This window comes from Centruroides vittatus, unplaced genomic scaffold (genome assembly GCF_030686945.1).
Source record: "Centruroides vittatus isolate TY-2023 unplaced genomic scaffold, ASM3068694v2 contig_1314, whole genome shotgun sequence".
Taxonomy (NCBI): Eukaryota; Metazoa; Arthropoda; class Arachnida; order Scorpiones; family Buthidae; genus Centruroides; species Centruroides vittatus.
In genome coordinates this window covers 120,861-136,914 of record NW_027120837.1, presented here as the reverse complement: position 1 = coordinate 136,914, position 16,054 = coordinate 120,861, and the positions used below count along the sequence as shown (strand labels likewise).

The window sequence follows — 16,054 nt, the reverse complement described above, 5'->3', positions numbered from 1 at the left end:
GGGCCAATTTCTCATAAAAAGTCCCCCGGAATGACACTCCGTTGACAGATCGCTCTTGTATTGCGTTGACTTTTTCCATCAATCCGAACCTCTCATTCATTAAACGGAACATATTATGTAATTACTTAATTAACGCAAAAATGCAAACGTTTAAACCGATTTAAATTTTTTACAGTAATTAATTAATTAAGCGTTAAATTCAATTAAAATATCTACCATATTCTGTAAATGGTAATTATTGGCGATTATTTTTGCAACAAAGTGGAATTTTGAGATAGATTTAAAATGTGTGCAGCGAAAGAAATACACTTGTTATCTCCACCTTTCAAAATGTCCCGAACTTGCAACAGAATGTTGAAGGCGGAGTAGAGCGAACTGTACACCTATTAACGATAAAAAAGAACAATTAATTTTTTTTCCTATTTTTTGACGTTTTAAAATCTTTACAAATGTAAATGAATCGTTACAGAACTCGAATTTATACTCTACATATGTTTCTTATATTTGATAAACCTCAATATACCTTTACCGGACATCCCTTCGATGCAACGAAGAAACCACCACAACTAAATCCCAGTTCGTTTTCTCGAAACTTTTTCATGAAATCCAACAACTAAGTGAACATAAATTTTAATAATTAAAATAAATACAATTACACAAGTACAGTTTTATTTGTAATTATTGAAAATACAATAAACTCACTTTTATTTTGTCTTCTACCGACAAACGAGCGGAAGCGAAGATCCTTATTTCTTGAAAAGAATCATAAGCCTAAACACATAAAATTTAAAAAATGTTATTGAAAATATAAAATTGATAAATTTCTTATTTTTCCCATTAGAACTTACGAATGCCGAAATACGGGAAACAGCGAAAGAGAACAAGAATTCCAGAAAAACAAAAAAAATGGTCGCTGAGACATAACAATACCCGATAAATTATATCCAGTTCGCCGAAAATAGCATTGTAGATAAAAAGGGCTATGATATAAATTGCTATGCCAAATATAACAAAAAATAGCTCACTCCATTTATTATTCATCTGATTTATAAGATCATAAATCTCTGCATGCTTCCAGATGATTTCGTCCACATCATACTTTGCGCATCTATTCCTGGTTAATCTTAATTGTTTGGCTAACTCTTTGAATCTCTCGAGTATCAAAAGGCCTACTAATAACGCTGCGGGTATCATCCATAAATAAAATGCCATGTTGTAAGTACCAAGTACAGTAAGCGAAAGAGAGCAAAAAAGTGCTCGAAATGAACTCGAAGCCTTTTCTACTACCGGAAAGAAAACAAGCGAGGACATCAAAGTGTTAAAAATGAAAATCTACGAGAAAAGCAAGACCGAAAAATTTTAACAGTACCAATTGATACCGAAACAATTTTTCCTTCTCACCAGCGTAACTCGATATTTTCATGTCAAAGCTTATTTTTTTCTTACCGATATGTATGCAAAGAATGCAACCAATATTAATGGAATAAAACGCCATTTTCAGAAAAGGATGAATTTCTCTACCGTTATATCTTTCAATAGGACTACAGAAAATAACATTCTCTTTAGTTGCAAGATTCTGAAGGACAAATACAATTGTTGCAGTAACCAACACTATCAGAATGCATTTCCTGTAAAATTCTATTATTTTTGATTGCCTGGCGTTCAACTGGCGACAATCGCAGCGTTTGTGAAAAATATTGCCAAAAATTATAGAGATAGAGATTATGGGATAAAGCATGCAGTAAACGCAATTCTCCGCCATATTGCTTCTAACCAGAAGTAATGGAGCTTATTACTCTCTAACAATTCTAAGTTACTACCGTAAGGCCAATTTCTAGTAATAGCATCGATTTTTCCTTCTCATTCTATGTGTATTCGCTTATATCAGAACGCAAATAAGCGAAACAGTTTACTCATCTATGCGATGTGCAGAATTTTATGATCGGAGTGCAATCGATCAATATCAATTCAATTTAAAATGAATATTTCTATTAATATATTTCTGATTATATTTCTGATTATAATAATACCTAAGACGTTATTAGACTTTTTTTTTTAATTATTTCTGCCCTGTGGGTACTAAGAGACACTTTTTTTAGCAAGTCTGTTATGGATTCGGCCACACAATGGGGCCGAATCCATAACGGGCTTGCTGAAAAAAGGCCCGACATATCTGGACACACCACCACCGAAAAATTCCCGGGGATATTTCGACCGTTCGGATTCGATTTCGGATCCCCACAGCGATATGCTGCCATCTCGACCGCTCGGCCATCCGGCTTTCGATGTTATTAAATTAGTTTGAATCGATTGAATCAAGGTAACGCAACACGGACAATCTGCCAAAGAGGAGAGTCTCCCGTGAGGACTTTCTTGGAGAAAACTGGACCATGTGTAAATGTCTAACACGTGAAGAAAACTCGGATAATTCCACGTGGACAGACCTGTCAACCTGCGACCCTTAGCCGGAGTTTTCGCTACTCGTCCACTGGCTAGCCAAATTAAACAGAACCCGTCTTTGAAATGTTAACAGTAAAAAGGATAAAAAGTCTGATTGTATTATTTTATTGGTTTTTATTTATTAAATAATCTCAAACTTTTAATTAATTCTCGGGGTGCCTGGTGGGGTCTGAGAGGCCCTACTCATTTTCAAAAGTTCATAACTATTTTAATATTTGCGTTAGCTACTTAAGGTTATTAGTAGCTTTAGTTCTCTTCATGCGCTTGCGATCCTCACAAAATCTTTAGTTTATCGCGCGATATCCTGCGAACAAGGCGTGTTTGAATAAGTGCCGGGCCTCACAGACCCCACCAGACGCTCCGCGTTGCAAAAGTGTAAGTAATATTTTTTGTGTAAAGTTCGTATTCATTGTGTTTGTTTGGTCTTTAACACGTTCACGTTGTCAGTAGATAAACGTTAAGCAGCTACTGAGCGTCTGTAAAGAATGATCTAGATTTATTTGCATCGAACATGCGAAATTACTTTTTTTTTTTTTTTTGTAACTCTTTCCGCCCTGTGGGCACTAATAGGGCCTTTTATAGCAAGCCCATTATGGGTTCGGCCAGGCCACAATGGGGCGGCCGGGTGGTGAGGGACGGGGACCGACGTATCCGGATGCACCACCCTCCGAAAAATTCCTGGGGATTTTTCGACCCGTCCGGATTCGATCCCGGGTCCCCCAGGGCGCCAGGCTGCGAACTTTGACCGCTCGGCCATCTGGCCGCTATGCGAAATTACTATGGGAAAAATGTCTGAATTCTCGAGTTGAAATTTTAACTGAAGAAGATTAATTTGTATGCCTTAACAGATAGTTATATTATGTGCCATTAAAATGATGCCAAAATACTTAAATTATAATGAAACTAGCAGACCCGGCCACGCGTTGTCGTGGCTTAAAATGTATCTATTATAAATGTATAAAACTTCCCCCGTGGAGGGAATTTTAAAAAATTCCTTCTTAGTGTACATTCTCTTGACAAACCCTATTAAAATGCAATCAAAAACAAAAAAAAAAAAAAAAAAAACACATCTAAAATAGTATAAATAGAAGCCGAGTTCTTCATGGTAAGTCTTATTTATGTCCCACTCCCCGCGGGGGAATATCGAAAAATACCTTTTTAATGTATATTCTGTTAACGTATCCTATTAAAACGCAAAAAACCGCATCTAAAATAGTTTAATAGAAGCAGAGTTTTTCATGGTAAGCCTTAATCCCGTCTATCTCCCCCGGTGGGTGGGGAATTTCGACATGTATATTATGTAAAAACTTGTGTTTATTCAAATACAACGTTGTGTCAAAGTTTCAAAGGAATCGGTAGAAACATAAACATTACATTTCTATTTATATAGATAGATAGAAGATAATCTGCTTTAGTTCATCCTCACAGAAAAGCATAATGCCTCACAGAAAAGCAAACTTAGGTCGTCGGAGTTAGCGCCATCTGTTGGACATAAAAGCCTTAATTCTAGATGTTATCTTTTAATTTATATGAACGTTTAACGGAATAATATATAGCCTATGTCCACCCTGAAGGTCCATTCTAAATATTGGTGAAAGAATTTTTGAAATCGGATGAGTAGTTTCGGAGATTACCTGTTACAACCAAACTAAGTTACCTCTTTATATATTAGTATAGATTACATCATGATTTCTAGAAAAACAAAGTTAATATTTTTGTTACAACAAAAAAAGTTAATGTTTTTTATTACATAGTCGTGTGAATAAACATTTCACGTAAATCAATGATTCTTTTATTTAAATATGTCTCAATAAATCTATTATATATACAGGGTGGGCCAGCGAAAACGAAACGGCAGAGTGTTCGTGTTCGTCCAAGCAAAGCGCTCGGACAGGTCGATTTTACTCTCGAGGGGACATCTTATGCAATAAAGTTTTTGCGAATCTGAATATTAACTAAACAAACATTTTTTTCGAAATAAATGATTTGTTTAGTTAATACAAAATAAATGAGTTTTTTAAAATTTTTTGTTGTCTGTTGTATTCAGAATCGCAAAAACTTTATTGCATAAGATGTCCCCTCGAGAGTAAAATCGACCTGTCCGAGCGCTTTGCTTGGACGAACACGAACACTCTGCCGTTTCGTTTTCGCTGGCCCACCCTGTATATATTAACATAATATTGGAATTATCTTTACAAGCCATACAATGTAGTGTTTTATTTTGGGGTCTCTGAAACTCCACTAGGCGCTCGGCGGAAATTTCTTCACCAGGCACCCCGAAGGTTAAATCGTTTAATAAAATAACATCGATAATCAAAAATATTAATTAATTTTATAATCGAAATGGGCTGATAATAATAATAACGACGATAATAATAATTATTATTAGATACTGAAAGTTGAAATTTGGTACACAGTTAAGGTACGCCATGAGAATGCACACTAAGCAAGATTTATATAAGGTCAGGACACGCGTACTGGAGCCACCATTTTGGGCCTTTTTGAGTCGCGTGTTTAAAACAAACTTGTACGAGTAGTCAGTATTATACGACATTATTTAGACTAATTTATGCAATTTTAGTTTAATTAATGTCGTATAAAACCGACTGCTCGTACAAGTTTGTTTTAAACATGCGACTCTAAAAAGGCCCAAAATGGCGGCTCCAGTACTCGTGTCCTGACCTCCTTATATAGACCTTGACACTAAGAAGGGATTTTTGAAAATTTTCCCCGCGAGGGAGAGGGAGAGGGTTAAGATTACCCTATGAATTCTGCTTTTACTGTAGTGTTTTAGATGCGGTTTTTTCGTTTCTGCGGAAAATCGAACATATTTTTAAACTTTCTAAAAATTCTCTGATTAGTCTCGGAAGAGAGTGAACCTAATTCTTGCACCCGTTGAAAACGGGTAAGATCGGCTATAATCTAATAATTTTGATCTTTGCTATCATTACTTTTGCACGAGCAATGCCTGGCTCATCTGCTAGTATTTACATACAAGAGACTCAAGATGTTTGTCAATAATTATACAAGATCTTATATAACTTTTCAAGGGTATAGAAAATAACACGGTTTATTATTTTATATAATTCTGATGAATTATATAAAGTAATAATCCGATATATTTTATTATCGATATATAAATAGAAATTTTACATACTGCATTTAATAATTTTTTTATTACAAGGTGTTATTTAATGAAACATTTCGAAATGAGTTTTAAAAAATTTAACTTAAAATAATTAAATAAGACAGAAATGTACAAAATTCCATCTTTGCAGACTAAACGTAAATTGCTTATTTTTAACACCAAAATTTATTTATTAAAAAACGTTTATGCCATGATTCGGATCCATCTTTAACTTTTAACTAGCATACCTAGCCACTGTATATACTCGGGGTCGGATTTATCTATGCGGTGCCCCAAGATACTTATAGTTATGGAGGCACCTGTGTGTAGCGACTAACACCCGTGCAATTTCTACTGTAGTCTTCTTTAAATTTAAACGGTATTTATAAATACAACCTGCAGTTTCGTTTAAAACGTTTCCCCCCTTTTGTGCACGTTTCTGGTACGTGCCCCATATGTCCACCCATAAATCAGATACATTAATTGAATATGTAGACTTTATTATTGTATTCGGAAATGCATTTTGGTTTCTAAACTTACTAAAAAAAAGCTTGTAAATCAAAAGACATATAAAATGTTATAAGATAAACTGAAAAGGAAAACTCTTTCAAAAATAACTAATTTTTTAAAATAGTTATTATATTTTATTTTCTTTGAAAATATTTATTAATTTATGAACAAAAAATAAGAATTTTCTTGAATAATTTTGAAATTTTGCTCAACGTCCGAAAGAAATTATTCAATCAGTTTTTAAAAATGTTATTGTAAGGTGACGTTGATTTTATGCCAGGCTGTTCCCAGAAAACCGCGTAGATTCCAGATAGGAGGAAACGTTTCTGGTTGCACGTTATAAGAAGAATCTACCGCTTTGCATATGATTCCTAGACCGCAATTCCTTTGCTTTACCGGAACTTCCACCTAAAATAAACATTTATTTTCAGTAATTGCATTCGTATAAAAGCAAAACATATCATATGATTCTGAAAGATCTATTTCACTTACTTCCCACATTGTCCAGGCCCAGGATCGATGCAGAGGCGTATCTTCCTGCTTCAAATTTGCAGTTTTCCATGTCTTACCCTCGTCTACGGAAACATCTACCCGAATAATCTTCCTTCCACCTCCGCTCCATGCGTAACCTTTTATTTTCAATTTACCGTCGCAGATCTTTACTTTGCTGTTATTCACCGGTTCACAAATGGCGGAAACGACTGGAATTTCCTGAATGGCTACAGATTTACACCAATTTACATTATTCGCATCCACATTCGGGGAGAAACTCTTATAATCATTCTGCTGCCATTCGCTATCGCTTTCTCTGCACGCCATACTTATCTTCCCTAGCCATTTCACACTTCGAGTGCCAACGTAACCCGGCACTACCACTCTTACCGGATAACCGTGGTCCGGAGGAAGAGGGCATCCGTTCATTTCGTAAGCTAGTAAAACATCTCCTTTCGGATCAAGAGCCTATGATAAAATGGGTAAGTTACAAATTTTGGTTTCGTCGAAAGAAATTAAAAACTGTCGATACCTTATGAGCCGGAACGGAAACTGAATAGTGGGTGTTAGTCTTGCAGTCTTTATCTAATCCTTCAAAATGGATATGTTTGATATTTGCATCGTTCAAATCGACTCCCGCACACTTTAACACATCCACCAATTTAGCACCGCCCCAGGTTGCAGTACCTATTGCTCCCGAACACCATTTCAATCCCGAAGTATCTTTTAGCTATTAAATAATTGTTATAATTATTTACACGATTGGCTTTTTGTAGTAAATACAAACACGTACTTTATCTAATTCGGATCTTCTGATGCCAGCCGATTGAATAGTTGCATTCATTGTGTATTTCGGGAACTTGCAAATCAGATCTTTCAGCGAATAACAAGTGGTCTTGCCGTCCATTAATTGAATGGTTAATTTATAATCTCTACCACTTACCTGAGGAACAGGAAAGTGATTGCGGACATAGAAGAGTGCGCTATAGTGAGAGAGAAAACGTTTAATTTCTTCGATATGAATTAAATTTAATATTGCATTAGTGCCACACGAAAGATTTTCTAGCTTACTTTGGCGTGACAAATTTTTCACCCAGCAATTCTAAAGGTGTTTCCGCATTAAACGGTTGACGACAAGCTACTTTCAGGCTAGGATGTCTATCGGGCTCGTTGTCGTACATATCTCTGCTCGGTTTTCTGTCTTCCATACAAAGATTGCCAATGCGGTACTTCTCTAATATCTCCATCATCTGAATTATAGGTAAGAACGAATGGTAAACTTTCCACCAATTTACCTGGCGTACAATTTTTAAAAAATATATATTTTTTTTAATGTACCTCATCGCGTTTGTGGGTGCCATATAATTCCCAAAAAGGCTCTAGCGATCCTCCGGCTGCAAATTTTATTTTATCGTCTGGATGTTGGCTGATGTACTTCGTTATGTCGTACACGCCCGCTCTGTACGTTACCCAAATACACTTATTCAACGTGTCGTGTTCGGCGACTTGTTTTGCAGAATAATTAGGCAAACACGGATGGAGTTCGCCGTATTTTCTACATTCTGCTTCCAGCATAGGCAAAGGATTGACGACTGCCGAATTAAAATTATAAAATAAATAAATGTATACAGTCAAACCTGTTTTTATGCGGTGGATAGGGACCGCATTAAAAAAAACGCATAAAAAAATCGCACGAAACTTCACAAATGGCTGTAAAAAATAGTTTTCGCAACACAATTATAAAAATATTTTTTTATGCGGTCAATAGGGACCGCATAAAAAAAGTCTCACATGGAAAATAACTCTAAACCGTAAGAAATAGAATTTATTGACAACAGATGTGAGCACTTGACTGCATCGTCTGGTCTATCGTCTGTTTTACATATTTTTGTTCAGGTGGTGTATTTTTACTTAAAAAGTAAATTATTTCATTTTTCGCATATTCATGCAATAATATTACTATAATAAGTGCATTTATGCTATAATAAGTTTATTCAGCTATAATAAGTCAACGTGAGACATGACGAATCGCACGAGACTAGTCGCCAACTATACCGCACAAATAAAAAATCGCACAAAAAAAAACCGCACAAATTAAAAATTAGCATTAAAAAATCGCACAAATAAAAATCGCACATAAAAAGAGCGCATAAAAACAGGTTTGACTGTATTTTTAAATTTCCAATTTATACAAAAATCCTGATTAATAAAAAACAGATGCAACAAAGGTCAAAAAAGTCAAAAAGATGTACAGTATATAACAGGATAGATACGTTCCGTGTTATATGAATCCGTGTTGTACGACTCACTTAAATACACGGACAATCACAGCCCGGCACGTGTGCAGTTTAGGGGCTACGGCTGTTTGAAAAGTTTTCTTACATATAATTAATCGATTCTAGACTAATTTGAGTCAACATTTCCAAATCACGTATGATTTTTTTAGAATAATCCATATAAACTATGCTATAAACAAAAAATTGTAGGATTACGTACCGAGTGCGCACCGTTTGACGACGCCATTGCTTAAGCTTGTTTTCGTCGCGGAGCGGCTCGTCGAACGGTAGGCGCGTGTTTCCCGATAAGTTATTTTTCTGCGAAAAATTCGCTGAACTTTGGAAACGTCATTAATATAAATATAATTTTTATGGCCGTTAAATAATAAAAGGTTTTTTAGTAGGTCCGCTGCTCGTTTAAACTCAACGGTTTGTACAATATCCGCTATTGGTCCAGATTTGACGAATCCTGTAGCGACACGAGTCGGCGATGACGGTTTACCGTGTTATACGAGTTTCTTTTTAGCGTGTTATACGAACACGATTGCAATTTTTTCGCCGTGTTATAGGGTGGTCTACTGTACTGTCGAACCGCTACACGACTGAAACATAAACAATGGCCGTTGCTTGCGGGTTGTATGCATCCTTTTCTCTTTTAAAAAAATGACCGCTATTTACAATTCGTCCATTTTTGGCGATTCGACTGTATTTATTTTACAAATCGCATTTTGGTGCGATAACTTTTCATAATGTACATAAACGAAATTTTTCTAGAATGTGTTCGATAAAAATTTTCAAATTCTATTCTTTTCGTAATTAATAAAATTGTCTTAAGCACGTTTTATGCATCTCATATATTTCTAATTTTTAAATAAATTAAGATAAATAATTAATTATATCGTATCAAATAACATTTTAATCTACTCGATTCTGTTCTAAATACCGAAGGATCTATTTTGTTCGAAATTCGATTTTCTATTTTCTTCAAATTTTTTTGACTAATTTCATTTTAAAAGTCTTTTAAAAAATAAAGAAAATTAATTATTTTAACTTACAAAACTCTCTTTTCGACTTATATTTTAAGTAAAGAGCCCCCGATGTCAACCCCAAAATGGCGGAACCAAGCAAAACACTTTTATTCCATCCACTTTTGGAATTTTCCCCGTTACTGAAAGTGGATTTTCTTTCCAGGGCAACACTTCCGATTTTGGGTACGCACTTTTCTGCTTTACTAAACGACAATAAAAAAATATGTATATAATAAATAATATAATAAGATAATAATCGATTAATAATAATAAATTCTATCGTACCTGTAAAGCAGAGAAAAATTTTCTACTTTCGATAAAATACTTTTTCCCAACGAAAGTTTCATTTTTCAACCTTTCCTCCACCAGATTCAGAGCAGAAATGAATTCGATTTTCTATAGATTTTAAATTAGAATTCGATCGTTTTGAAAAAATTCATTCGATAAAGAAAGATTTCTCGTGCGTTTTCAAAATCGAATAAATAAAACTTGAAAATTATTTCGGTTCTGTTCCTTTTCTTCACTCTTATTGCCTGCCAGTGGCCGAGTGTTAAATTAAATCATCGAGGTCGTAGGATCATCACGCCCGACCAACGAACGGCTTGCCACGTGGAAGTTTACCTCATTTTTTCATCTAAATGGGATCTAGTTTCTGCAAATGTCCCTGAGAGGCTATTCCTTTTGGCAGATCATCCACGCATTGAATTGCCGTACCCTATCTTTTCTAATCTTCCCTTCTTTTATAATTTTTTAATGTTTAAAAGAGAAGGTTCATCTTAAAAATTTCTGTGAATGTTGCGGAAAAGTTAATAGCTAAAAGTTAAAATTTTATTACACCCCTATTTAACGCTGTGTAGATTGATATTTAGCAGTTGAAATGCGATCACATTTGACGTGGTGATATTTCGGGACACACGTAAGACTTCCGTGACAAAAATATTTAGTACCAATAACTCGCCACTACGGCACTTCTGGCGCTGCAAGCCTCGTGACTTTCGATCGTGGGGACACTTAGAGTGTGATTTATCGAGAAAACGTCGCAAATTTGTCAGCCTCGAAAGTAGTGTTGCCACCTTTTCAAAATTGCTGACCCGGACGGCAGGTCAGGTTTGTTCGAACAGAAGTCCCTGGCTCACGCGAAATGTTATTTTACCATGCGAAGAATAACATGCACTCTAGAACCAGTTAGAGACTTTTGTAGGAACAAGTTAAATTAAGAAATGAAATAACAGCTTCAAAGAGGTGGCCAGCCGGTTAGCGAGACTCAAACCCACGAATGTTCAGTAGTTTTATCCACTCACCCATTGGTAGGCCGTTTCATAATGGAACGTCGTTCCTTGGATCGGATTTTACGTATAGTGTGGCTCTTACACCGAAACACTGAGAAATCTCAAGAACAAAACCATCACTAAAGGTGTTAGTCCTGGAACACCAGATCCAAGCCGTGGATTATCCTGTATTGTAATTAGCATATCATCACAGATATCAAATTATAATTAGACGAGCAATTATTTATTGTGTCATCGTCACAATGCCGAGCTGCATTTTTATAAAAGAGTTTCTTGTCTCGAAAATAATTGAAACTAATATCTCAAATACTACAGTAGAGATAACAGAGACTTGTCACACTGCTACTGGTAACATTAAAATGACACTTCTATCATCAGAATTCATTTCGGTACACAAGACCCTCATCAACCATTTTTTATCACAAAATCTAGTAACAGATGGCGCCACATACAATTTTAGTTGTTTATTTTGATTAATAATACAAATGTTATTTTTAAAATAAAATTTCATAAAAGCCAGGATAGTTACACAACTCGTTGCTAGATTTTTTAAATAATTTATTGTTATGTATGACAAACCTAAAAGTTCGAAAAACAAAGAAATATTTTTAAACCATTGCAACTTAAATGACTTTATGACTATGACCATACACAAAAATCGACTTTGATGTTATTCAAAATAGAAAAGTGAAATCAATTGCATATACACACATTCACTAATCTTAATTTTATTATTAAATGATGATAATAATTATAAGAAAAAAGTTGTTAAGAAATTGTTAGGAACAGATGCATCGATTATAGGTAAAAATCACATTTATGTAAGTAACGGTGAGTATGTAGCACTCATCTAGTATACTGACTTGTACACATAATGAATACTTTCGTCAACAATCATTATAAATTTTAAAAACTGAGAAATGATCAAAACTTTTGAACTTACAAGAGTACAAAATATTATTCATTTTTGTGGACTGGTGAAAAAAATTGCTGAAATCCGAACGCAATAAAGATGGCCGATGAGAGATTTTGAAAACAAAACGTCTGTTTTGGACGACGAGAAGTATTTTCTCTCTCCGGCATAGAAATACCAGAAAATGAAATCTACTATGTGAGCAATGAGAATTAAACACCTCAAGAAGTGAAGTACAAATTTAAAAAGAAATTTCAAGCAAAAGTCTTGCTGCCATTTCACCAACGGGTGTTTCGAAGCCATCTTTTAAGAAGGGATCCCTTGCAATTGATGCCGACACGTACCAAAACAAATGTCTAAAGAAAATTTTAATCCCTTTTCTTAACATAACGAATTCATCTTATGGCCTGACAAAACTTATGATGGACTTCTTGAAGGCCAAAAACATTCCATTGTATCCAAAAAACTTAATTCTTCAAATCTGCCACATTGCCGGCTAATCGAGGATTTCTTTTGATATTTGGTACAAATAGTATACGAGAAAGATTGTCCAGCAAAAATACCACACAACTGATTTCTTCACTTTCTTTTTTCTAATATTGATGGACTTCATTTTGATTCGGACGCGTGTAGCATCTTGCGTTGCTATACAATACCCTTTATGGGCACGTTACAAAACCAAAACTAACTGCAAACTACATCTTAAATGAAAAGATTTATTGTAGAATCTTTGTAATTAACTGTCATTACCGAGAATATATTTTATTGACGTTACTTTTCAATAACGCACAATTAATGCGCAGTATTCGTTCGCAATAAGCATATTCGAGCGGTCAAGATGGCGGCGTACCGTTCTGGGGGATCCGGGGTCGAATCCGGACAGATCGAAAAAGTCCCGGGAATCTTTCAATTGGTGTCAGGTCCCGTCCCTTGTCACCCTGTCGAAGAAAAAGGTTGAATGGTCGCATTTAGGACGAGTATACTAGAAAACACCAGATTTCACAGGAAACAAAACGAAACTCTAAATTTGTCAGACAAACTAAAAAAACCGACAACAAATTCAATTTTGTTTTCAAATTTAATTTCTTTTTTGATAAAGCATTGGAATTTGACAAATACTTGATGAAACTATAATATATGGAAAACAGGAATTTGATTACGATACAAAAATTTACAACTACAGACAGTCTACAGAGGCCTGAAGACAAGCGATAAGGTTACAGCCTATCACTCTATACAGGACTAAGAATTTTTCGGAAGGTGGTCTGTCCGGATATGTCTGTTCTCGTTCTTCAGCACCGGACTATGGAACCGACCCAACCCAAAATGGGCTTGATAAAGAAAAGCATACACACATTTTCAGTTGAGGAACGAGATTGTTTAACTTTATTCAATTCCCTCGTGAAACTTTCTCCGAAAAAATTTATTCTACCTTTTACGTTTTTCATAGTAATTTTGTCAGAAGTAGCCAATATTTTCGAAGTTTTTCCCATGCTTCCTGTCTTTTATATTTATTACTATAATCTTATGACTTAATATATAAAATTTCTGCGTAGATCTAGAGAGCCTGTTGTAAAATTCTAGGACCGAAAGGAATCGAGACATTTTTCAAATACGACTAAAAATAAAAATGTGCCACCCTACAAGTTTCCGAGACAACTACAACCCAACAAATTTGCTATGCATGCGCTTATTACTCGTTGACATGAAACTTACACCTTCACAAATACACTCTTTTTCATTCTACTCCATGATAAGCAGAATTTAATTAGAGTCGTTGTGCAAGCAAACGCTTGAAGCAGGCGTGAATTTAGGAATGAACGTACTGTAGGGCACATTGCACTGGCGAACTTTGAATGAACACTCAGTCGCGTTGTCAGTGATATTGTAAAATCAGCTTAACTCTGAATTATAATCAGGGACAAATTCTCTGGGCTTGCTTAGCACGCGTCACATGCTTAAGAGAAAGGTTTGACTGTTAATATACTTTTTATATGAGAACAAATATGCCAATAATAATTTATTCTAACGTGTAAACTCTTTTATCATTTGTGTTTGCGCTTACATCGATAGCTAGCCGCTAGCCGTTTTAAGTCATTGCCATGCTTGCTGGAACTCGATCGCTTGCTCGTGTGGAGGTTTGCCACAGCAAACAAGTGCGCCATTCGAAGCATTTAACATGGTCAGATTGTATCGAAAGCTTGCGGTATCCAGTCAGCATACATGTACTGTGTACAGAGGCGGATCTACATAGAGATTAATAGGGCTTAAGCCCGAGCTCCAGTGTCGAGGGCCCAAAAAATTTGAATTATCATAAATTTTTAATACTTTTTCATTATATTTCATGTGTAGATATAATGGCAGTGGCGTGCCGTCATTGGAAGCGATGGAAGCGCCGATTCCACCTTCCAATGACCTTCCCTTGAATTTTATAAAATATAAATTTTCATATTTTAACGTACTTTGAATTAATTAAAATTAATATTTTATTATAACTGCATTATGTATCTTTTACAAATTTCTATACTACATGTGAAAAAAAACGATAAGATTGCTATTGTATATTCGAATAATTCGGTGGCGGAAGGAATGTCGAAACCGGGTCAGTCTCCAATCAGCCAGATTATATAGGCATTAGCACATGCGGTTTACAGTGCACCAACCTCACCCGGTTTAGCTGGTAGAAGCGACACACTCGTAAAGAGTACAGCTTTATATCCCGGAGCAGTTGTGGGCTGTTAGCCACCTGCCTGTCAACTTCCAAGCAGCCAGATTATAGGCATTGGCGCATGCGCTTTACAGAGCACCAACGTCACCCGGTTTAGCTGGTGGATGCTTCACACATAAAGCTTCTAATTTTATATCCCGGACCGGTTGTGGGCTGTTTAGCCGCCTGCCTGCTAGATATTCGGCCGCCCTCGCCCGATTACGTGAATCACGAGTAGACTAGATCAACGGCGGACAACCCCGGCCGCGGGCCAGCTACGGCTCGCAAAAAGTCTCTATCCGGCCCGCGAGATCTTTAATAGATTATTAAATTGGAAAAATAACTAATTAATAGTTATTTTTCCAATTCTTTGTAATTTTCGAAAACGATAAGAGAAATAAATGTAGTATAAACTTTTTATTTATTTATTTCATATTTGCAGACTAAAAAAATTACGAGTCACAAAAAGGCGTCAATTAACTACTACGGCCCGCGGAAAAACGTAAAATTTATTCTGGCCCATGTTATAAAAAAGGTTGCCCACCCTAGACTAGATTTATAACTTAACCCAACCGATAGGAGTTTACTGGCATGTTTTTATGATAGTTCTGTATAGTTGACAGGAGTTTAAAAAAATCCATTAAAATATTTGATATATTTATTCTGCGTTTATTCCGCTCTCCCATCTTATATTACTTACGGATTTCGATGTTAAACCGGTGATATTACGATTTAGTATGTCCCATCTGTAAGGAGATGCAGAAAAAACGTGTACGATTCTAGTACAGTGTTAAAAATTAACTGTTACTTTGGCAGCATCATTTACAACCAAATTTAATGAATGAGACGTACAGTACATACAATGGTACAAAAAAAAGCTCTACAATTTATTTTCCTTAAATTTACGATTTATATATCCGTTGTCATAAAAATTTGTCTTTCCACTGTTTTCCCAAGACTACAGATATTCAGGTACAAAGTAACTGGTTTCGACTTATTTCTACTTAAGAAGTGACTAAATAATTAAGAGATTAGGGAATGGGGACATAAATAAAATCCTGTTGAAAGAGCCAGAATTTTACTTCAACAAAAGCTTAACAGAACCAATCACTCGCTCAGTACAGTGGGAAACTGATTTCCGTGTACACCTGGTATTAAAACGAATTAGTTAGAAAACGAATGACTATTAAGTTTAACATAGTTAGATTTTTACAGCTACGGTGAGAAACGTTTAAAATTTACAACAGCCCTG

The 16,054-nt window shown here is 35.4% G+C and overlaps 2 protein-coding genes across 2 annotated transcripts in view; both read right to left on the bottom strand.

Moving 5' to 3' along the window:
- Positions 1-236: 236 nt before the first annotated feature.
- LOC136990449 (uncharacterized) overlaps positions 237-16,054 on the bottom strand; it is a 90,221-nt gene continuing 74,403 nt past the window's right edge. Inside the window, exons 5-7 of the mRNA XM_067288837.1 lie at positions 703-771; positions 524-613; positions 237-383 (exon numbers count right to left, since the gene is read on the bottom strand). Coding sequence (XP_067144938.1) covers positions 246-383; positions 524-613; positions 703-771 — 297 coding nt within the window. The 3' untranslated portion in view covers positions 237-245. The remainder of the gene's footprint in view (positions 384-523; positions 614-702; positions 772-16,054) is intronic.
- LOC136990467 (sulfite oxidase-like) lies at positions 6,342-10,301 on the bottom strand. Its single transcript, XM_067288854.1, has 8 exons — positions 10,179-10,301; positions 9,921-10,096; positions 7,928-8,181; positions 7,661-7,839; positions 7,383-7,572; positions 7,122-7,319; positions 6,590-7,057; positions 6,342-6,505 (listed from the first exon to the last, which is right to left on the bottom strand). The coding sequence occupies exons 1-8, from the start codon at positions 10,238-10,240 to the stop codon at positions 6,347-6,349; spliced, it is 1,686 nt and encodes a 561-aa protein (XP_067144955.1). The 5' UTR covers positions 10,241-10,301; the 3' UTR covers positions 6,342-6,346.

Excerpts from the sequence above, each read along its gene's own strand:
- LOC136990467 (XM_067288854.1), bottom strand. The coding sequence starts at position 10,240 with ATGAAACTTTCGTTGGGAAAAAGTATTTTATCGAAAGTAGAAAATTTT. Across the intron at positions 7,320-7,382 it reads GAAGATCCGAATTAGATAAA|CTAAAAGATACTTCGGGATT; the intron begins GTACGTGTTTGT and ends ATTATTTAATAG. Across the intron at positions 7,058-7,121 it reads TTTCCGTTCCGGCTCATAAG|GCTCTTGATCCGAAAGGAGA; the intron begins GTATCGACAGTT and ends ATTTTATCATAG.